Source organism: Eubalaena glacialis, chromosome 3 (assembly GCF_028564815.1).
Source record: "Eubalaena glacialis isolate mEubGla1 chromosome 3, mEubGla1.1.hap2.+ XY, whole genome shotgun sequence".
Classification (NCBI taxonomy): Eukaryota; Metazoa; Chordata; class Mammalia; order Artiodactyla; family Balaenidae; genus Eubalaena; species Eubalaena glacialis.
In genome coordinates, this window is record NC_083718.1 from 41,379,395 (window position 1) to 41,403,577 (window position 24,183).

Here is a 24,183-nt window from a genome sequence, read left to right on the forward strand (position 1 = left end):
AAAACTGAGGCACAAAGAGGTTAAGCCACTTGTCCAAGGCCACACACCCTGTTAAACGACAGCCCAGGAGTCCAGCCTAGAAGTCTTCTCCAAAGCCTCACTTAACTATACCAGGGGACTACCTCACCCAGGAACCAATTAGAGTCTAGTCTAGTCTATTACAATAGCACCCAAGAGAAGAGAAGAGGGGCCTGAATTAAGATTGTAGAGATGAAAATATAAAAGAGACAGCATTTACTTACTGTCTTTTGTGTAAGAAAGGGGGCCAGGGAATATATATATTATTTTGTTTGTTTCTGCGTGAAATACTGGAGAGATACACAAGAAACTAATAAAAGTGGCCACCTGTAGAGGGCACGGTAGGGGGAAGGGGTGTGTGCGGAGTGGATGGAGTGAGACACCTCTATGTATGGCTTTCAATAGAGTTCTGATTTCTGACCCACATGAATGTGTTGTTTATTCAAAAAAACACAAACGATAAAAAATGGAAAGGCACAATTTAAAAGCTAAGAGTTTCCAGAAGGAGGGGAATGGTCTCCTGGGGTCCAATGGGTTAGAACTGAGAAGAGGATGGTAGATTTGGGGATCAGAACGCTTTGCTTCTAGAAACAGGTGAGAGGGGTGAAACCATGTAGCATTGGGCTCCCCGAGGGACATCCAAGTGCTTCTCCCATTTTATAAGACACTGAGGGTTCTGTAGTCTCTGCTTTCAGCCAGTATAGATATCCTATTGCTCAGGAAGGTATTTTAAACAACATACACCAGCATCTGAGTGGTTAAGAGGGAAACGGAGGCAGGCAGTCTCTGATTTTCTATCATCACCCCATTCAGGCCAATGGAAACCTTTAATTTGATGTTTTGTTTTCGCCCTTTATGTTTTCCCTCTCTCCATCACACACCTCCATGCAAATACAATCACACACACACGCACACACACACAAACACACACACACAGCATAAAAGGGCCCCTTTGCAAAAAGATTTTTCTGGATCTGCTCAGAGGGAAGGAAAGGCAGAGGAAAGGAAGGAGAGATGCAAGCCTCCCTAGCTACTTTTCCTCCCCTTTAAGGCTGCCTGGTTACAGTCCTAGGAAAGAAAACCCCTGCATTCCTCCCCTTTAATTCGGCTTATTGTTGAAGCGCTGGAGCAGCTAATCCTCACAGACCTGTAGGAGCTGGAGTGGCAGGACCACGAGCACCGTTCTCTCGGATTCCCTGGGTAAGTCGAACCTGCTTCTTTATTTGGTTTGAGGAGGTTTCTTTGTTTAGCGGGAGGCTCCTGGCACCAAGAGAGTGGGTTTGAAGAGCCACTCTTGCAAGCAACTTGGGTGTTTATTTCAGCCCCAGTTCCTGTCTTGCCTGACTCTCGAGGTATCAAGGGGAAGTTGTAGCTGCCTTGGAAGATAAGTCTGAATGGGTGTCCGGGTGGGACCTCTGCAGGGATTATCTGGCCATCCCTTCAGGGTTGGCTTGAGTGGGAACCTTTCACACTCCTGGGCAAAGAAAAGGGAGCAAAATATCTGTATGTGCCCCTCCTGCCATGCCTGCTTGCATTTAGGGACAGCCCTCTGGGCTCTGTACCTGGGAGGGGCTGTCCATCTGCAGGGTGTCAGGACCTCCAGCGCCCTTGCACCCCTCCCTCCTGCTCAGCCTTCATCTCTTAACCTCTCAGACCCCATCTGTCAAATGGGGCAATGCCCTGTTTTGGTTCTGCCTACCTGTCTAGGTTGTTGTGAAGATTAGGAGAGTCAGTGGGCAAAAAGGAGATTTGTAAGCAGTCAGTGGCTCTGCAGACCCAAGGCAGGCAGACCAGCCTCAGTCCTTCCTGGCAGGGTCCATGGCCCAGCTCCCGCTCCTGTCCCCCGCTGCGTTAGGATGCAGAACTCAGCAGGGACACAGCTGTCAGTCACGAGGTCCCCTCCTTCACCTTCCCCAGGGGCATGTCTCTCTCCCTTCTGTCTTTAAACTTCCCTAGTTCAGTTCTCAGGTAAAAATGGTAAAAGGAGGTCTGGACTCATCACCACCCCCATCCGCACTGTGGCCCCTTCTTTCCACGTAACTTTGACGCACAAACATTAACCCTGAGGCTCCCGGGGACGGCTGCCAGCGTTCTCGCTGCTGTTCTGGCAGCAGTGCGTGGCTGGCCAGCGGCTTGTTCTGGAGCCAGATCAATTGATGAGGAGGAAAATCTTTGAGAAGGGTCAAGAGAGTCAAGCAGGTTCCATCTTGGGTGAGGAGATGATCTTTCCCAGATCAGAGGCTGGAGGCAGCCCGGCCCCCTGGCAGTCCTACTGACTTAAGCTTAACTAGGGCCAAAGACAAGACCCAATAGGCCATAACACAAAGTGCTTAGTAATACCTGATATGGGAACCACACTCTACAGTGAGTAATGTGCTTTTAATTAATCATCTTTAAGACAAGCCCATTGGGCTGGTGGGGCACATAGTGGTTCCACTGAGACTCCACAAGGCAAAGCTGGATACTGGTGAAATCCATATGATGACAATAGCATTTGAACCCAGATCTTCTGATATAATCGGTGACCTTTCCATGATACTACAGATAGCTCTGGTGCAGGTGTGAGTGTGGGTGTTTTTATGTGTATTAAGAGCACTCTTTAGAAAGATAGGGCAAAACTTTGGGAAAGAAGCTCAAGGTTAGAGTGAGAAAAGGTTTGAGCTGGAGCCAGGAGCCACTTAGGCAAGAGACAGATGGCCAGCCCCAGACTCAATGTTGAGAAATCTGAGTGTTCCCGGGATCCAGCCTTTCCCAGATCATCCGAGCCAGCCGTGCGTTCCAGGGGGAATCAGTTGGTTGGTGGGATTACAGGAGAGCATCCCAAGGATGAGGGCGGAGGTAAGTGAAATCCCAAAAACCACCCACAGGAAAGAGGCAACAGGTTACGTGGTGGGGGACAGGGAGACTGCTGTTGGGGTCTGATGGGCTGGGGCTCATGTCCGGCTCTGCCACTTACTATCTGTTTGATTTGGGGCATTTTTCTTAATATTTCTACCCATCAGTACCTCAACTATAAAATGGGGTTAACGATACCTGATACTTACCTTCAAAGACATTAAACGAGATAATGGCAGGTAAAGCGCCCAGCACAGGGATCACCCAGGTGATCAGTCTGAGGCAGCGAATATCTTAGGGCCTGGGAGCAATTCTGCAATTCTGGCTGCGACTACAAAGAATCCCCTTCCAAGAGACCAGCACCTCCCTGACTCCCTGTGCCCCACTCACGCACGCACACGCGGCCAGAACTAAGCTGCCATCCCTGAGTAACGGGGCCCAGCCGCAGCCTGTCAGAGGCAGCGGAGTGAATGGGCTGCAGCATGAATGGGGGGGGTGGGGTGGGCAGCTGTCTGCAAATGGGCTGTGAGCCAGCCCTACAAGTGCTGGTGCATGGCCATGGTCAAGGGCGAGGGGACTGGGGGTGAGCAGCTACCCCCGTGGAAAGCAAGCTGGTGATGGTGCTGGGGAGCTGCACGGGTTGTGGATGACTGTCACACCGGTGTCCTGTAGCAGGGGGAGGGGGAGGGGGGGCTGGGCACTCAGAGCTTCTTGCCACAGCCATTCTGAGCTCAGCCCATCCTTCCTCCTGCTCCCTCTCCCCAGGTGGAGGTCCCTCCTCTCACCTTCCAGGGGGCGCAGTAGAGTGAGCCTCTTGCGTGAGAGTGGGTCTTAAAGGCAGCGTGTGGTGGACACACAGTTAAACCTATGACTCTTGAACCCTGCTTAGAAAGGTGCCCCAGTGGAGACCAGCCCATGGAGAAACCCAACCCAGGCAGTGTTAACTCTGTGCTCCAACAGATCTCTGCCTTCTTGGTTGAGTAGCAGATAAAGTAGTTGGTTTGCATTTCAGGGCTACACGTATGAAAAATTATACATCTTCAAACACTTTAGAATCAGAGTGAGATGCGGGTCACACTTGAGAGGCATGTGGCACACACTTGAGAGCAGAGACCAGCTGAGGAAACAGCAGATTCACATCTCCTGCTGTGTGCTCACCCCTATTTAAACTGTTTGTTTCCCCTCTCTCTGCCCAGTGTTTAATCCACGTGCCTATGAAGTGGGCTCACTGCACAGCACTTTAGAGGTTACAGAATGCTTTCATGCCTGTTGATGTATTGGAAGCCCACAGGAATCCTGGGAAATTGACAGAGCAGGGATCATTAGTCCCATTCAGCAGATGAGGAAAATGAGCGCATTAAGAATAATTAACACACCCAGCTCTCTCCAGTGACTCTTATGTGTCGACCCCTCAGCCACCAAACAAAGCAGCACAGAATTCTGGCTTGTCACTGCAGCAGGGTTTGATTAAACTTAAATGTGGGTTTGAGCCTGAAATAAACTGCAGGAGGCAATTGAAAAACGACCTTCCTCAGTGATTTTGGGAACAGAAACTGGCATGCATAGTTGGCCTTGGAGATGCCAGACTAGGAGGAGGGCCAGGGATGGAGCTAGTGTTCCTGGGAGGGTCTGTCCAGCCAGAAGTCTCCAGGAGCCTTTCAGGTCCAGGGCCCGAGCTCTGGCAAGCTGACCAGCCACTTCAGCTGCAGCCTATGAATTGGAAATAGGTTCTGATGGCACACACAGACCCAGCCACGTGCCTGTGCACCAGGAGGAGAGCAGGGCTGTGAGTGATGACAGCAGGCTGCTGGAAATTTCATCTATTGCTCATTTATACAATCACACAACATCAGAGCTGGCCTAGTCCCCACTTTCCCCAGTAGGCTCTGGGCAACCATAGATCCTCTGGATGCTAGTAGGTGTTGCAAAAGGAAAGAATTTACAGTTACAGTCTAGTAAAGTTGAGGGACACTAGGTTAAAGAGCATTAAGCAGGTGTCTTTAACAGCCCCCAGAGCCTTTAATAAGCTAACATGGAACATGAATCTCCAAGAAGGGGCAGTTAGCAAATCTGCTTTGCTTACGGAGAGTCTCCTAGGACTAATATTCTAAAAAACGAATGTCAAGGAACCCTAATCTAGTCCATTTTCCTCTTTTTACTATGGAGAAAGGTAGAAGCCCAGAGATGTACAGTGATCTGCCTGGGGCTGTACACTTCTTGGTGCCGAGCCAAGACTGGAGCCAGAATTTGACCTCTTTCCAGTGTGCCTCTCAATCCAGAGGATGATGAGAAGTCCAGTATAGGCCAGAGTCCAGGAAACTGTGGGACCCAGGAAAGAAAATATCCCAGCTTTAGTCTTTAGGCCCCTTTATAACCAAACAATTTATATATTGCCATGATTCTGTGTGTCCCAACCTGGAGACAGGGAGCACATTCTTATGTGCTTATAAGACAACTGATAACCTCCCTCCCAAGACCCACAGCCCTTTCTGAGTCATGCTCTCAAGGAATGGAGAACCCCAGAAGTGGTCTTAGGGTGGGCTAATTCCTCTGGGGTCAGTAAAGGAGCCACACCTGGTCCCACAGGAAGGCTCTGAGGCCTGCCCACCATGCCTCCAAATCATTCATGCCTCCTTGCTCAGAAGCCTCAAGTGAGAGCACTGGAGAAGGCTCTTTCCATAGGCAGGGTTGAGAGCCGTTATCTGGAGTTGTAGGCTGCAGGGATGTTACTCGAAGATTCTCCCCTTCCCTGTGTCCATCTCCTCTAGTTTACTCGTATCCAGCTTAGGAATCTACTGTGGGTTTGGGAAACATACATTGGATTGGACTGAATTGAATGCCTCTGGATTCAAACGTGGTGCCCCCGAGATTCTGGGACGTCTCAACAGGTGGGGTGACACTCTGAAGCAATTAACCCTGCTGATTAATTTTTTTAAAGCACCTCAGAGCAGAGTTTTAAGTGGCTATGACTCAAGATAGTAAACTTTGGCTAAAGAGGCCATGTGGACCAGGGCAGGCAGGAGTGAGTGTCCAGAGAGAGGGTCCTGGGGAGGGTGGGGTCATAACATGACTTGGTACCTACGTAATATGGTGATGGCAATGAGGAGGGCCCTGAAGACAAATGTCACGTGCCTTTGGGTTCTGCCTGGGGCTAGTGGCTGCCCCTGTGACCAGTTGGAGCCTGGGAAGGAGAGAAGGACAGCAACGCTCCGTGAAAGAAGCATGTGAAGCGTGCCTGCCTCCTGGGCTCACAGCCTGAGCATCTCTCCCCAGCAATTCATAAATAGGCAGGCTGGATGCCACCCACCTATTCCCAGAAGCTCAGAAAGCGCCACACTCAGGGGTAGCGTCCACCTCAAGGCTGTGCAGCCTGCCCTTTAGGAATAACTTTTCCCTCTGTAGTCTCCTCCCCAGCTATGAAATTTTTTCCCAAGAGATCAGGCAGGCCATCTGTCATATGGAAGACCACACAACAGAGCAGGAACTAGGAGCCTGGTGTTGCCCTGTGGGGATTACTTTAGAACCAAGTGAGAGCAATACTGGAGTTTCAACCTTCTCGGAATTTTTTTTTTCTCTGAAAGGGCCTCAGTTACAGAAGTCGAGAGAGGAGAGGGAGGATTTTCAGGGAAAGAAGCCAGGCTGCAGCAATAGAACACCCCCGCCCCCCACCTCAGAGCCCACAGTTAGACCCCTAGCACACAGGGCACCGGGGCCCTGAGGTTTCTCCAAGGTCAAGGAGGGGTGGGAATGAAGTGGAGTTTCAGATCAGGGTCCCTGAGCTTTCCATGCGGCTCTGAAGATGGAACTAAATTGTTAGGGCTGAGTGTATGGGAGGAGGGGTGGGCGGGAAAGATGTTTTCTTATAGCCGAGCTTGGGCTAAGAATACTATGTTTTTAAGCTATTTAAGAGCAATGGGAAAGAAGGAACAGTGAGTACAGATCTGCTAATGAGGTGGTGATGCTTCCTGGAAAGTGGACCCATCATTCCATGGGGGCTTCAGAAGGGGGAGTGATGCATGCCCCACTGATGGGCCTGTGCTGGAAAGAAGGCCCTTGATTGGCTCTTTACTTGGAAAATGGGCAACTACAGCCCAGTTGTTCTGTGGAGGGGAGAGACAGAGAGGGAGTCACTCAAACTAATCCTGTTGATAGGCTCCTTTTAAGGTCCAGCCCCTGGCCCTCATCCCCTACATCCTTCAAGACTTCTCAGCTGTCCTGTGTCTATATAGTAAGAAGCAATTGGTCCAAGCACAGCTCTGATAAGTGGAAGCTGCTAGATTTGGGGCTAAGAATCTGCAGAATAGTATCTGGCTAAAGATAGCCCTCTGTTCTAATATTTCATCTTCCCCAAAGCAATCTCTGCCAGTCAGGGTTCATTTGTCTCCACCTTGTAGACTGTGCCCTCGAAGTCCAAGATCAGCCCACCATTGCATGCCTGGTGAGTCCTTCTCTGGCCGGTGCCTGGGCCCTGAACTGCTGTGGTCTCTCTGGGCTGCCATCCTGCCAAAAGGAACAAATCAACAACTGGGCCTGAAGATACAAGAGTACACCAGATCTACATTCAGCTGTATCGAATGCTGAAGAATGCTTAACATTTCCCACATGTGCTTTTCATAATAATAACCACCAATTATTATATAGCCAGGTTGCACATTTACACACTAGACTAAAATGTACAAAGAAGATGTAGCTTCTTTATTTCCTATAAAATCTTCCCCACGAATTCCCACCCTACCAGGCAGCAAAAAGGGTACAAAGGGCAACTTTACATTTGAACTTGTCCATTATAGCATCTCAGGTTTAATAAAGAGTCTCATTTGGCTGATCCAGTATCTTTCAGGAAAACACAGCCTTGAGATGGTCTTTTCTCCTCCTGTTCCATTTTCAAGGTAGCCTTTTATGTTATAAGGTACTTACTTGACCTGTTTGTGGCAGGGGAGAAGGGGGCCCCCTACTATCAGGGACCTCAGATCCCAGTTCTTTGAGAACTCACAGAGGCTGACTAGCGACCTCTGAGGTGTGCCTGGTCCCATCTGGCCCCTGGGGCATCAGGCCGACATCCTCCACTAAAGGCCTGATCCCAGACATTTGCTTCCACGTGAGAAGCCCTGATCGTAGCCGTCTCTTCTTCTGGACCCTGGTTGACAGGAGCCCTAGCAACCCTATATCCCCTCACCAGGGCCGTGGGCAGAGGTGAGCTGGTAAATGTTTAACGTCTGGTTCTTGGGGGATGGGGCGAGGAGTGGAAGAGAAGCCCTGATGGTAGCATTTGCCTATTCCCATGGTGTAAATACTCCCACTGTTGTCAATTCCAAGCTAACAACATGAGGCCACTGAGCATGGAGTTTGGTCAGCCGTGGGTCCAGCCCCCACAGGCCCTGAGGAACTTCTGGACTCCCTGCAGGTCGTGTGACACTGACTCACTCCCCTCCCCCATCTGGACCTGTCCCGTGATGACTGTTAAATGTGTTGAAGTCAGAGTTCCTCCAAGGCTTAGGGTCTCCCACCAGGAGAGTCCTGGGGAGCCCATCCATCCATGTCACCGATCTCCCGCATTCCTAGATGGATGTTTACTACAAGAGGGTGAAAGCAAGATGTGTGTTTCTGACAACTACACCATCTGTCTCCCCATCTCCTTCTCAGGATCCACTTGGGCCAAAATCGTCAGTCTTTCCACACCTCTTCCTCCTAGCAAGGACCATCCTTGTGTCACATTCTTCTTATTTCCAAGGTCTTAAGCCTCACAGTTGTCACTTAAAGGCAGAAAAGGTTTCCCCCTGTATCATAGAACCTATTTTATGATGTGAGTCCTCCCCTGACCTTCATCTAAATAAGACCCTTCCTGATTATCCCTCTAACAAGGTCGGGTTTTGTTCTTTTATGATCTACCCACACTTTGTCACTGTATACATGTTAGCTGACTTGTTCGCTTACTGACCCCTCCAGCCTCCCGGACCTAGGAAGGCAGAGCCATCACCTGTGTTCTTCACCTGACCACCAGGTTATACACTAAGTACCATAAGCAATTTTACCTTGCAATGAAATGTAACAGGAACTCATTTGTCTAAAAATGTATTGAAAAACATTAATTAAGACACTAGAACTAGGTGTCAGGAGGCTAGAATGCAGTGTGATACAGTGAGGGATGCATAGCTTCTGTTCCTAGTCTTGACTAAGAAATCTAGACTGTAAACAATTAGCTCTATAACCTTGGCTAGATTATCTGATCTTCAGATAATCATTCTGAATCATCCTTATAAAAGATTTGAGATCTGCTCTATCTACCTCACTAGAAGCTAAGACCACTTTTCTGGTTCCCCATTTCTCATTACATCAATCAGGGTCCCAACAGGAAACAGATGACATACGTTGATCAACAAGGAGAGTTTACCGAAGGTATTATTTAGAGGAATACAGTCAGGGTACATACAGCCCCTGGCACATCATAGGTGTTGACTGTTGAATAAATATTGTATTGAGAGAACTCATATAAGCTCAGGACACAATTCAATTCATATTTTAACGAATAACTGTTTTTCCAGCACTGTGCTAAATGTCATGGGAGTTGCAGAGGAAACACAATGCTCATTCATCTAATATTCATTCATTTAACCCGTAAATTAAGAACAGTAATGACTGGAGGTGGCATCAGAGCTGTGATAATAGAAAGAAGGGCGGCTGACCCGGTAGTCTGAATAAATACCTGGCGATCACTTGGTATCTTAAGAAACAGCCCAGATGCCTTCAAGGTGGATAGTCCCATGTTAATCATTCGTGTATGTCTTATTGCCCTTATGTACGTTTGTACAAAGTGGATTTTCCACTACTAGACTCTAAACTCCATGAACATGGGGCAAGCACAATGGACATGCAGTAGACGGTCAATAAAATTTGTCATGGTAGTTTCAAAAGTAAGTGGAGAGAATAAGTCTTATTTTTGCCAATTACCCAGGTTTTGCTCCCAGTCTTTCCTTACAGTTGTTACATGCAGGATGTATTTTAGATTCTTTTTACAACTTGTTCTCCTCCTATTGGAGGAATTATCTGATCAGACCCTTTCTTCCCTTCCTCAAACCAAGCATCCCCAGAAGCTTCAACTCTGGAGGCAATGGGTCGGAAGGAAGAAGATGACTGCAGTTCCTGGAAGAAACAGACCACCAACATCCGGAAAACGTTCATCTTCATGGAAGTGCTGGGATCGTGAGTCCTGGGGCTGAGGATAGGGTGGCTGGGCTGCCTGCTGTGGGGAGTCGGAAAAGAGTCATCCTGGGCCAACAGAGAATGATAAACTGGGCTGAGGCTGCTATAACACTATCTCAGTAGCTCTCAGGGAATAGAGTAGGGGCTTCAGGGGGTAGATTAGGGAAAGGCACCTTGGGGTAATACAGAGAACAATCCAGCCCTTTCCCCAGGGTTCTGCCTCCTTACTCCCAGAGGCCCCCGCCCTGCTTCCAGATCTGTGACAACTAGTGAGTCCTGCCCTGGTTGCAGGAAAGAGGAGTTCTGGAGCATCTCTGGAGACACAGTGACCCTAGAACCTTCCTGGGCCTCCTCACCCAGCTTCCTCATTTCCCCCCTGCAGTGAACAGGTCAAACCCACTGTCTGCTATAGACAGAAAAAGGAGCTTCTGAGGCTTGGAGGGTGGATGGGTTACACACATCCGAATCGGCTCCCACCACCACCATCCTCTCTGCTCCATATTTAAGTACCATGTTGGAAAATAAAGTCACGCTGTAGCCAAACTCCTACCAGCCTCTGGGGTGTCTGTTCCTTCCCCCTTGACAATGATTACATGGCTGATGGAGCAGAGACAGCTTGTCTGGAACTGACTCTCCACTTAGTCCTACCCCTCCTCGGAGAGGTCACAGCCTCTGACGCAGGCTGGCACCCATTCCAGGCCACCGGCTCCCAGGGCCTCAGAACCCAAGCTGGTCAGCTAATTAGTCTGGGCTAATTGGGCCGGGGACATGAGGGGCCCTTAGTGGGCTGTCCACTCAAGCCAGCTTTCCCTTTAGCCAAATTGGCTAAGTTTAGCCCCCTCCGCCTGGCTAGGAGGCAGTGACCTCAGGCAGCGACAGCTTCCTACACTCTCTCTGCAGCCGTAAAGGAGCCGGCTCGGCCCTGAGAGGAGGCCTCGGAGCCCTCCCATCCCAGGCGAGGGTGACACTCAGCACGCAGGAGGATCTCAGCAGCCGCCCTGGTCATCAGAGCCCCCACCCTCCATGGAGGGCCATTGCCAAGACAGGGTTGGCTAGAGAGGGGGTTTTGGGCGGGAGAGAGAGACAACGCTCATGAGTGAATCCGAAATGATTTGCTAAGCAGCCCAAAAATCCAGAGAAAGAGAGAGAAATAAGCCCAGGTTGACAAGAACGTATTCACCCTCTGCTCAGATTTGTGCTATAGGATTGTGAGAGGCAGCACATGCCACCCTTACAGAGTTCAGTGAGGTCTGCCAAGCAGCTTCTAAACCCAGGAGGACATTGGAGCCACCTGGGGAGCTTATGCCTCTAACTTTTAGCTGTGAAAATGTCTAAGTAAAGAAAAGGTGAAATAATAGTACAGTGAACTCCGATATACCCACCACCTAAATTCCATAGTGGTTAACATTTTACTAATTTGTTTTACATACACACACACACACACACTCACACACACTGCATTGAACAATTTGTAAACAACTTGCAAACATCATGACACACCTCTGAGTCCCCTGTCGGCCCTGCCTAAGAATGAGGGCATTTTCTTCTATGTTCACAAATATCATTGTCACACTCAAGAAAATGAATAATTCTCTAAAATCATTTTAGTCTAGGGAATTTTTGAAAAATACAGGTTCCTGGTCCCAGACTACTAAGCTGGAATTTTAGGGACTAGGACCCAGTGGCCAGGCATCTATATATATATATTTTTTTTTAATTATTTATTTATTTATTTTTGGCTGTGTTGTGTCTTCATTGCTGCGTGCGGGCTTTCTCTAGTTGCAGTGAGCAGGGGCTACTCTTCGTTGCGGTGCGCATGTTTCTTATTACAGTGGCTTCTCTTATTGCGGAGCACGGGCTCTAGGTGTGTGGGCTTCAGTAGTTGTGACACGTGGGCTCAGTAGTTGTGGCTTGTGAGCTCTAGAGCACAGGCTCAATAGTTGTGGTGCACGGGCTTAGTTGCTCTGCGGCGTATGGGATCTTCCTGGACCAGGGATCGAACCTGGGTCCCCTGCATTGGCAGGAGGATTCTTAACCACTGTGCCACGAGGGAAGTCCCAGGCATCTATATTTTAAGTGTTGCTGGTGGCTCTAATCTACCCAGCCCAGCACTAATTTGAGGGAAGCAGGTGGACAAGACAGTGCAAGGGGCTTCCCTGGTGGCGCAGTGGTTAGGAATCCACCTGCCAATGCAGGGGACACGGGTTCGTACCCCAGTCCGGGAAGATCCCACATGCCGCGGAGCAACTAGGCCCGTGAGCCACAACTACTGAGCCTGCGCGTCTGGAGCCTGTGCTCCGCAATGGGAGAGGCCGCGACAATGAGAGGCCCGCGCACCGCGATGAAGAGTGGCCCCCGCTCGCCGCAACTGGAGAAAGCCCTTGCACAGAAACGAAGACCCAACACAGCCAAAAATAAATAAATAAATAAATAAATAAATAAATTTATTAAAAAAAAAAAAGACAGGGCAAGTCACAGCTGTTGCAGCAGCTAAGGCTGAACAAAAGCCAAGAAGAAGTCACCTCTGTGGTGCTCAGGATGGGGACAGGCAGCCCCAGGCTGCAGACCCCACAGAGCTACCCAGGTGAGGTGCTCTCCACAGAGGGGGCAGCTAGACAGAGCTGATTCCCCAGCTCAGGAAGTGCCAGAATCCCATGACAAAGGCCCCTTTCCTCTAGTCCTCAGCTCCTCTGGAACAACCCACCAGGGAAAACAGGCTTTTGTGAAATCTGCTGAGATACCACCCACAATTCCAGGGCCCTGGCAGCTTTAGGGACACTGGGCAAAACTCGTCCATTACAGAGGGTACATCACCCAAGTCCCAGGCCTCCTCCTTTCACTGCCAAGGAAGAGATTTTTTGTCTTGGTTCCTCCCTTCCTCCTCCATCACCCAGGCTCCCAGCAAGAGCAGAGAGCTATTCAGAGCAGGAAACACAAATCAAGATCTATTGCAACAAGCGCTTGCTCCTGGCTCTGAAGCCTCTGCCCATCTTGCCTTCTGACCCAAGCAACCTTGGCCACTCAAAACTAGCTCTCTGCTCCCCAGTCTGACAGACGGCACAATTAAGTCTTCTAATCCCTCTCCCCCGCCCCTGCCACACACACACACACACACACACACACCACACCTCCCACCCCCCGACACACGCACAATGCGTAAGGCAGCCTGAGCCAAAAGAGCAGTAATTACCACAACATTGCACAACCCTAGGAGATACCACACACTGCAGGATCCCCCAGGAAGGCTTGATCTCATTTTACAAGTGGACCCAGAGTGGGTGTCAGCTTTGAAATCAGGGGACCATCCATGTGTGGTTCTAAAGATACAGGTGAAAGGGGAGAAATCTGAAGGTGGACCCAAGAACATCACAGGCGGAAGGAACCTTTAAGGCCATGTGGTTCAACTCTCCTTTTACAATAAGGAAAGTGGGGTCTCAAGATGAGTAGAATACACAGATAATCCCAGTCCAAACTTCCTACCCATCCATCCACCCATCCACCCATCCACCCATCCATCCATCACACAAACACTGACTATTTTCCATATGCTGCCAGGCACAGGACCTGGTGCCCATCTACATTTATCTTCCCTCATTCCCTGCCTCACACTATAGCAAAAGAGGCTGGATTACCCGAAGCAGCCCTGCCTCTCCCTGCTGTTTTGCACCTCTAGGCTTTTGCTCATGCTTCTTCCCCACCCCCACTTGAAACATCACTTCCAACTTGTTTTTTCCCTAGGCCAACTCTCATTGATCCCTTAAAACTGAGCTCAGAGTGTTCTTAAGTCAGAGGGCCACAAATGATGTGCTTCTCCACCATCCCAAGCGGTCAGTTTGGACACATTAGGGAAAAGCGCCCTTTTCTCTAGCTTGCTGTCCAGAGCAAAAATGTTCTTATAATTATTGTATGAAAAGGCACAGTGGCTCCAAGGTGATGGCATCTGCTGGAATTGTACAGTGTGTAACCCGTCCAACCATAGCAGAGACCCTGTCAAAGTGTCCATTTTCTGTGGTCTCATAGTACATCCCGCTGATCTGTGTCTCTCACGCTAGATTCTAAGCTAGACCAATACTAATCCCAGTGCCTAACACGGAGAGGTTCTGTCAGCTCACAAGCATTCATGTAATGCCTAATAACATTTTTCGAAGTGAATGTTAATTGCTCATTTGTCTGCGCTCTTCACTAATTTACAGGCTCCTTGAGAGCAGAAACACTTCCCTTTTTATCTCTAGTGTCTAAGATTCAGTAGGTGCTCAATAAATCTTGATTAGAGGGACGAGTGAATGAACGAATGAATGAATAGAGCAAGCTCTGAAGTCTCTAATTAACTCAGTTCCAAGTGCAGCTGGGGGAAACAGGAAACACCAAGTATTTTCTAAAGCAGATTCTGAATGTCCTTACACAAGCTTGATTGCTATTGGGGCTTCATGCTAGAATCCCCAGATGGCAGGGGAGAGGATGGCTCAGCTATTTCCTCACCTAAACTCTATCTCCTCTTGTTATGATCAGGTGTTCTCCCTACTGGTATTCAAATAATAATAGTACTAATAAGAATAATAGTATCTAGCACATGTAGTTTACCAGATCTCAGGAAAACTTTTATGCACTTATATCTATAACTCAGGTACTCTTCTAAACAACCCTATGAATCAGATACTATTGACATTCTCACTTTTCAGATGAAGAAACTGTGCATATGGAAGTTAAGTGACTTGTTACCCAAAAAGCTGAGGTTCTAACGTGGGCCATCAGGCTCCAGCATCCCCTATTTGCTAACTACTGTTATGGCTTTGTCTCCAGAGGACCCCCTTGAACCAAGGAGCCTGCAATTTGGAATCCTACCCTGTGTTCCCATTGGGTTCCATCCTTTCTGTCTTCAGACAGCCTGCCCAGAGCTGCTGAGTTCCGTTTTGTCCTCACAGATCCTACTGACCGAGAGGATGCTCACCTCCCTTGCCGCTAATCATTGGTTCAGGGCAATCATCACTATCTAAAACAGATACAAGAGTCTTTTTTCTCTCACTGTCAGAGCCCTGTCTCCCAGTGCTACTTCCAACTGCCACACAGTGACCACACAGCACACCACGTTGGGAGAAGCCAAGTAAATTGACTCTGCAGTGGCCTCTCTTTTTTTGATTTAATAAAGTTTTATTTTTCAAAATGTACAGTTGGTGGGACCTGTTCATGCATCTTCACCAGCAGCTGGGGCATCTCAACCCTTGGTGTTTCTGGTGTAAATTACTTAGGCTCTATGCTTTGAAACCAGCTTAAAAATCCTTTACTAAGGAGCTCCTGAAGGGCTGCCCTGGCCAGGGAACCAGGAAGCTTCAGTCTCTCAGAGACCACAGCTGGGGTTATAAGCTTCCAGTTGGGAACTTCTTTACAGAGTTTGTCATATGTCGCTTTGTCAAACAAGACTAGGTTATTGAGCTTGTCCCGAACTTTGCCTTTGGACCACTTCTTCTTTTTGGCCTTGCCCCCAGATTTGTTCACTGGGCCTCTGTCTTTCTTGGCCAACTTTCCAGCATCCTTCTTCTTCTTGACGTCCTTGGGCAGCATAGTGAAGCCGGGAGAGCAAGTGCTATCACTGCCGCCTCGCTAAGATCAGCAGTGGCCTCTCTTTAATGGGTTTGCCAAGTGGAGAAATCTCCAGAGTTAAAGCAGTTTCTGGGAATCATTCCCAAATTATGGAACTAGGCAAGAGCAGCCGCCTAGACCCTGAGTCTGTAATAGAATCTTTTTGTTCCCACGTGATAGGTGAAAGAAAGCACACAAGGGCATGTCAGATGGGGTCTGCCATGGATACGGCTCCTCGGGGTGCCCATGATGACAATGAAACGAATTATCAGTCACACCTTCTTTCATCTACCCATTTTGCCTCCAGCAATGTTCTCTACCGGCCAGTACTAATTTCTATCTCTTGGTGTCTTCTACTCAGAGGAGCTTTTTCAGAAGTTTTCCTGGTGAAGCAAAGGGTAACTGGGAAGCTCTTTGCCCTGAAGTGCATCAAAAAGTCGCCTGCCTTCCGGGACAGCAGCCTGGAGAATGAGATCGCTGTGTTGAAAAAGTGAGTGGGTCCTGGGGTTGGTCGAGTGCAACCGTGGGATCACAACATTTCCTTCACAAATTACCTTCGAGAAGGACTGGGGCTGAACTTCCACACCCAAAGGTATTACTCCCTTCGATTGAGCTAATGGGTCAGTTTGATCCATCAGCTATATTAGCCAGACAGCTGTCTTGGCTGATTTTCTTTTTTTTTTTTCAGCAAATTAACTAGTTATCAACTGATAGCAGAGTTGGTTTGTGTACATAAGCCACAGGGTAATTAGCTCAAAGGACCAAAAATCAATTGAGGGCCAACACCAGGAAGAATCAATAATTAAGGAAGCAGCACAAGATTTGGAAATGAGCCTCAGTTTCTTCCAAAGCAAATGCAGGTTCAGCACCCCAACTATCATGAGGGAGCTGACACTAACAAACCATCAAATGTTTAGAGCGGGATTCATAAAACAAACCCTTGTGGAACCCCTGTGGTGAGCCAAAAGTTTATTAGGCGTCAAGACCACAAAGATGAAACCAACAAAATTCCTTACCCTCAGGAGCTCACATTTTGTGAACAGAGTCAAAGGTGCCCATAAGTAGCACCAGTCCCATTGGATGTGAGCCACACAGCAAAAGGCAGAGTTCAGAAGAGACAGAGATTCAGGTTGCCTATATGTGTGTTTTCACGAGTATGTGTTTTAGGCACATTTTCAAAGAAGACAGACCTTGATGGATGAGTAGAATTTTGTGGAGGCAGGAGGGGCAGTACAGAAAGGGAAGTCTGGCCAAGAGTAGCATAAACTTTAACATAGAATCATGGACGGGCAAGGGATGTTAGGGGAGAGTTAGAATTGGAAGTCCCTGAACTGAGAGTGAGTACCATCAAGGGACAGGAGATGAAACTAAAATGGTCAAGTGGAATCTGATAATAAAAGGTCTTAGATGTCATGATAAAGAATGCTGACTTTATTCTGTGGACAAAGAAAAGTCATCAAAGGATTTTAAGTCAAAAGTCCCATGATCAGATTTATATTTTAGAGCCATCCCTCTTAAGCATGGTGGTGGAGGATGGATTGGAGGATGCCAGCCTAGAGGACAGGAGACCAATTGCCAGACTTTCTCAATAATCGAGGCAAGGGATGAGGATGCAAGCAAAGGTAGTGGCAAGATCACGTGGTGGCAAGAAGACTGGGTTCAAGAAATTTTTCAGAGAGAGAAGTGATTAGATTTGGGGGTTGGCTGGTAGAAGTGTAAAAAAGAAAAGCAGTAAAAAGACCCTGAGAAAGTAGGATCTCAAAGAGATATTTGTACACCCATGTTCATAGCAGCATTATTCATAATAACTAAACCATGGAAGCAACTCAAGTGTCCATCAGTGGATGGACGGATAAGCAAAATGTGGCTATACATGCAATGGAATATTGTTCAGTCTTAAAAAGGAAGGAGATTCTGCAGTATGTTTGCAACATGGATGAACCTTGGGGACATTATGCTAGATGAAATTAGCCAGTCAGAAAAAGATACATACTGTATGATCCCACTTATATGAGGTACTTAGAATAGTCAAAATCATAAAGACAGAAAGTAGATTGGTGGTTACCAGGGGCTGGGGGCAAGGAATAATGGGGAGTTATTGTTTAATGAGCATAGAGCTTCAGTTTCACAAGATGAAAACAGTTATGGGGATGGACAGAGGTGATTTTTGCACAACGATGTGAACGTATTTGATACCGCTAAACTGTACACTTAAAAAATGGTTAAGACGGAAAAAAATTGTTTATCATGAAATATATCAAAGTGTAAATAAAATACATATGTATAATTTAAAAAAAAAAGTCCCTGAGATTGAGCTGTTATGTGTACAGTCATATCATTGCTTGGGATAGCAAATGAAAAGGATGTGTAGGCTGAGAGGAAATAGAAATTGGTTGCAGTATATTGAATATAAATATCCACCTACCTCTACATATATTGAATAAATATCCACCTATCTCTACATAGAGGTAGGTGTCTGGTAGGATGTTAGAGATGTAGGTCTGGGCTTCAGGGAGATTAGGGTAGAGACTGTAATCTCGTTGAGAGCAAGGACTAAGATGGTCTTTCTTATCATTGCATTGTATCAACAGTCCCTAACAGCATAGGTGCTCAATAAATATTTGTTTAGTGAGTAAATCATCGATAAATTACTGTTAGCATCATCAGATTATAAATGTAGTTGAATCCATCATGTAGCCACTGCATGGGGTCTGTATTTTTTTAAAATATCTTAAAGATGCTAGCTACTATTTATTATGTGTTTTCTATTTCCCTAGACACTGTACTAAGCATTTTACACGTCTTATCTCTTTTCATCCTGATATAATTCTATGGGAAAGATGTACTTTACAGACAAGGAAAGTGAGGTTTAGAAGATTTGAGTAAACCAGCCAAGGTTACCCAGCTAGTAAGTGCCTGAGTGAGACCTGAACTCAGGTCCAACTGACTCCGAGTCTAAGTTAACCCTTGTGCTGCACAGCCTTGAGTAAAACTTCTTAGAGACTTTTCTCCTGGATGGGCATGCACAGAGATGCTGCCTAGAAACCAACCCCATAGCTAGTATGATTATTCTGCTTGCCTCAGCCTCTGAGTAATCCCAGACAAAGGTAATCTAGGGCAGGGTTTCTTGACCTCAGTGCTATTGACATTTTATTTTTTTTTAATATCTTTATTGGAGGATAATTGCTTTTCAATGTTGTGTTAGTTTCCTCTGTACAACAAAGTGAATCAGCTATACGTATACATATATCCCCATATGCCCTCCCTCTTGCGTCTCCCTCCCACCCTCCCTATCCCACCCCTCTAGGTGGTCACAAAGCTTCGAGCTGATCTCCCTGTGCTATGCAGCTGCTTCCCACTAGCCATCCATTTTACATTTGGTAGTGTATATATGTCAGTGCTACTCTCTTACTTTGCTCTCGACATGTTAAACCAGCTAATCTTTGTTGTGTTGAGGGCTCTCCTGAGCATTGTAGGATGTTTAGCAACATTCCTGTCTCTACCCACTAAATGCCAGGAGCACTTCCCCCCTCCCCAATCGTGACAGTCAAAAATGTCACTAGATATTGTCAAAGATCCCCTCAGGGACAAAAGAGCCCCTGCTTAAGAATCACTGATCTAAGGCATCCCACCGAACTGACCCTCAAAATGAACATCTGTCTTACTTCTCACAATATCCTGGAACAATAATTTTGCAGCACTTCCTCCGTGGTTACCCATGAGGAGGCTTAGCTAACCAAAATCCCACCCGTTGAGGGATCACACTTCATGCGATGTTTCTGAAGGAGACCTGGATACCCATTTTGTAGAATAACCTAGTGATTGATGCTCCCCTAGCCTCCCTCAGTTCTTTTAACTTTCTCTTTTGGTAAAGTTTAAAGAGATTCCTGGAGTAACAATGAATTATTTGTTCCCTGAAGGCACGAGGATCAATTACCCATTCAAAAATATGAACTGAACACCATTCTGGGAATCTTTTCTCTGGAATTTCTTTGTGACTGCCTACTTATTAGGAAGGCTTCACAAGGACCCTATCTTCCTAAACATTGTCAGCAATAGTCTCTGAAAGAAATAAAAGTCCAGCTGGGCTAGATCTGCATTCTTTGTCTGGACAACCTAAACCATATACCTTTCTCCATTACCCTTACTCTTCCTCAGGATCAAGCATGAAAACATTGTGACCTTGGAGGACATCTATGAGAGCACCACTCACTACTACCTGGTCATGCAGCTGTAAGTAGAAGGTGACCTGCTTCTCCACACATGTCTTGCGGGGCCTTAGAGGACTAGAGGAGGTTGGTCGGTGATGAGGGAAGGATGATGATTAAAAGACAAATCAAGAATTAGTGCAAGAGACCCTGAAATGCCAAGAGTTCCTTCTGGTCATGGATGTGTTCTGAGTGGACCGAGGGGTAAAACTAGGGCTGATGATTCAGTTGGTATGTACCAATGTAACCTTACCACTCGTTAAAATATTTCCTACCGGTCAGCAAATAGCTGTAGCCCTAACCTGTCCATCCTTCCCTGCTTCCCTATACCCCCAACTTTCTGGACCTCCCCACACCCCTACAATTGAAGGGGTAATGCCTGACATAGCAGGAGGCCTCCAGAACCCTTCTCTGGCACCATAGCTTGAGTCCATTTTGACCAGTCAGTCCATGTCCTCTTAACCAGACATTAAATATTTTAACATCCTCCAGGGTAAAATTACCATGGGAGTAGAAACCACAGGTAGAGAGATATCAATTCAATAGAAAGAAGACTTTCTCAAAAGAGAGGCACCCAATGTTAATAATAAGCTGATATTGTGTGTGTACCCACGTGTAGGACAGATATGGTACCCCATTAGAAAGCTGTCCATGTCACTGTCATATCCAAATAAGAGCTATGCCTGAGAGTGACTGCTGTAGGGCTGGTCAGTGCTCCTGAGGGCTCAGCCTTAGGCTCAGAGATGCTTCTGTGTATAAAGTACACACACACACTCACACTCACACACACATCACCCGGCAATCTCAGCACAGCTGGATGCAATGTTTTTGACTGATAGGCTGATTCCTCAGAAATTTTAATGAGCTAACTCAGGCTATTAACTCCTGGGCTCACCTGAGGCCCAGTGAATAGTGGTAGCAAGCAGTCAAGGGAGTGAACTTGGAGGGGCCCAGAGCAGCACTAACAAGTAAGCAGGGACCGTGTGGCACCTTAATGAGGCCAAGTCAACAGAATTAGCACACAGTCATCCAGGTAGGAAGGTGGGCAGGTTTAGATGGGCAGGACCCAGGACAGTCTGAGTCAGGAATTCATACCTGTGTACAAAGAGTATCTTTCTCATGGGCCTCTAGCTCCCATAGCAGAGCCCAGAGCTTCAGGACAGAAACAAAAGGAGTAGGATGGTGTGCATTTTGATTAGAAAAATTCTACTTCCTTATTGCTGCATGGTGCTGTCATGTGTGCATATTCACAACCAGTGTCACTTGCAGAAACTACAGGGAATCAGGTTGCATCATAATATATGGAAATAGTAAGAAAGTGACAAAAAATAAAACAGTCTGTCTTAGGAGGGAGTGAGTTCTCTGCCACTGATGTGTTCCAGTACTGTCTAGAAAACTTGGCAAAAATAATGGAGAGAACATTCAGGACATGGGGGTTGGACCTGATCTTAAAGCTCCTCTGAATCCTCAGATACCATACCATGTGAGCCTAAAAACACTATTACTATTAGAGTCACTATATGACTCTACCTCATAATTTCAGCTTTAGGTAGCTCAACTTTCCAAAATGAGGAAAGAAATCCTGGCATAAGCCCAGTTAACCTCATCTGCACTTCCTTCTCTTTCCTACTTTGTCTGATTTCAGCTTCACCTCTCCCTTGCATCATGGCTTCCTGTGTCCTAGGCCAGGAAAGAAGACAGCTAAGAAATGTGTCCACAGGAAGCAATTATTGGCTTCCTTTTTTTTTTTTTTTTTTTTTGACGTATAGTTGATTTACAATGTTGTGTTAGTTGATTATTGGCTTCTTGCAAAACCCTAACCAGAGGCATTTTGCATTTTAAAAAAACGTTTCCAGGGCTTCCCTGGTGGCGCAGTGGTTGAGAATCTGCCTGCCAATGCAGGGGACACGGTTTCAAGCCCTGGTCTGGGAAGATCCCACATGCCGCGGAGCAACTAGGCCCGTGAGCCACAACTACTGAGCCTGCGCGTCTGGAGCCTGTGCTCCGCAACAAGAGAGGCCGCGATAGTGAAATGCCCGCGCACCGTGATGAAGAGTGGCCCCCACTTGCCGCAACTAGAGAAAGTCCTCACACAGAAACGAAGACGCAACACAGCAATAAATAAATAAATAAATAAATAAATAAATAAATAAATAAATAAATAAATAAATAAATAAATAAATAAATAAATAAATAAATAAATAAATAAATAAATAAATAAATAAATAAATAAAAAATAAAGCAAATAATTAAAAAAAAAAAAAAAGTTTCCAGGGAGAGGTCAATGGTTGGCCCAAATAAATGACTCCCTAGTGATATCATTCCAGGTACCCAAAGAATGTGTTCTGAGGTTGGAGTAGTTCTCCCTGCACCCCTCGAATCACAGTCTGTGGGCACTTGCCTGTTCCACCACAGCTGTGTCCCCAGGGCTACAGAACAAATGAATTCATGTCCCTTTGACCTGAAATAAGTACTGGATTCCTGCACTTGCCCCTGTGCCCACAGTGTTTCTGGTGGGGAGCTCTTTGACCGGATTCTGGAAAGGGGTGTCTACACAGAGAAGGATGCCAGCCTGGTGATCCAGCAGGTGTTGTCAGCAGTGAAATACCTCCACGAGAATGGCATCGTCCACAGAGACTTAAAGGTGCCAAGGCGGGGCCCTCAGTGGGAAACAGGGAATGACCCTTTAAGAAGCTGCATGAGTCATGGGAAGTCTAAGCTCTGTAAAATGAGAGGGTTAGACTAGCTCATCCCTCAGATTCTAAAACAAATCTTGGGTGACTGAACAATCATTGTTCATTTGCACCTCAGCCTTTTCCTGAACTTTTCACTAAGCCTCACCCTACTAGGATACCAAAATAATCCACACATTTCTTGAATTTAGCCACAGTCAAATTTAATAAACACTTATTGAAAGTCAACATTGCAACAGACACCTACCAGACTTTAGAGAGATCAGAGAAAATAAACTAAGGGTTGGTTTCCTCAACAAGCAAAACAGTCTTAGGGTAGTTAGGGATGAGGAGAGGGAAGGGTTAGTACATTAATAGTTATAAAGCTAAGCAAAGTCAGGGCCAAAACCAAAACTCAAGGTGCTGGGTTAGAGGGGTTGAAGGTCCGGTAGCAAGAAGGAAGGAAGAATGGAGGGAGATTAGTCTGGCTTTGAAGTCAGGAGCACAGGATGCAGCTCCCTAAGAAATTATATATCGGGGGAAGGAAAGTGATGCTTGTTTCAGGTGATTATATCCTGCATTACATGATATTTCTCTTCTCCCATAGCCTGAAAACCTGCTGTACCTCACCCCTGAGGAAAATTCTAAGATCATGATCACAGACTTTGGTCTCTCCAAGATGGAGCAGAATGGTGTCATGTCCACTGCCTGTGGGACCCCAGGCTATGTGGGTGAGTCTAGGAACAGAAGGGAGGTTGACCAGTTGGCTACATTCCACCACATGGATGTTATTCATGAAGAAGGATTGTTGTAAGGAGACAGGGTTCAATTTCAGGGGTGATCCTAGTAGTACAGTCACTTATGAGGTTTAGGGCCAGCCAATCCATCTGGAACTACCTCTCCTGCTCAGAAATCCTACATCTTCAAAGACATCCTACTGCTGAGCCTTCCCACTTCTCCTGTCTATACTTTTGCTCTCACTTTTGCAGATAGACTTCCTGCCTTTATCTAGACCAGACACAGAGAAAGGATCACAAACCCAGAGATCAGTAAATTGCTGACAGGTTGGTGAGAGGTTGGCCACTAGGCCTCCTTCTACTTTCTCCTAGTCTGGAGAAGACCTCAGCCCCCCAACTAGTGGTATCCTGGAGGCACAGTGTTGTGTTTGAATCTGAGGAACTCAAATATGGGTCCCAAAATATAGCCAAGAAAATACCCTAGGAAACTGGCAGAAGTGGGACCTCCTGCCTAACAGCCCTTTAGGCTTCCAGGGCCCCCCAAAAGGTGAGAGCAGGCGGGGTACCAGGAGAGAGCATTCATGGGATCTAGGAGGGAGAAAGCCAAAACTCAGAGCATCCACTACTGCCCCTTCCCTCTTAGCCACTCATCACCTGGTTGGGGTTGTGAGTGGGAAGCAGAACCCTGACTCAACAGAGGGAATCTTCTCTCTCCCCAAAAGAGAGGTTGGTCACTTACCAGCACGTATTGAGTCCATTGGATACAAATCCCTGGTATCTGGGATAAATGCAGACGGCAGCTCACTACTGCCCTAGGGCTCCCAATCAGAGGAAGACATGGCCCATTCCCTCACGGAGCTCTTGATCTGATGGGGTAGACTAAGCCCTGCCCTCAGAAGGTAACAGAGACTGATGGGACAGTTACTACTCAATGGA

The 24,183-nt window shown here is 47.0% G+C and overlaps 1 protein-coding gene and 1 pseudogene across 1 annotated transcript in view; one reads left to right on the forward strand and one right to left on the reverse strand.

The window, feature by feature from the left end:
- Positions 1 to 1,167: 1,167 nt before the first annotated feature.
- The window catches only part of CAMK1G (calcium/calmodulin dependent protein kinase IG), a 28,460-nt gene continuing 5,444 nt past the window's right edge, over positions 1,168 to 24,183 (forward strand). Inside the window, exons 1-6 of the mRNA XM_061185540.1 lie at positions 1,168 to 1,218; positions 9,933 to 10,053; positions 15,992 to 16,120; positions 19,789 to 19,863; positions 22,344 to 22,482; positions 23,118 to 23,241. Of these exons, the coding sequence (XP_061041523.1) occupies positions 9,962 to 10,053; positions 15,992 to 16,120; positions 19,789 to 19,863; positions 22,344 to 22,482; positions 23,118 to 23,241 (559 nt within the window). The 5' untranslated portion in view covers positions 1,168 to 1,218; positions 9,933 to 9,961. The remainder of the gene's footprint in view (positions 1,219 to 9,932; positions 10,054 to 15,991; positions 16,121 to 19,788; positions 19,864 to 22,343; positions 22,483 to 23,117; positions 23,242 to 24,183) is intronic.
- On the reverse strand, positions 15,236 to 15,612 carry LOC133087862 (small ribosomal subunit protein eS25-like; annotated as a pseudogene).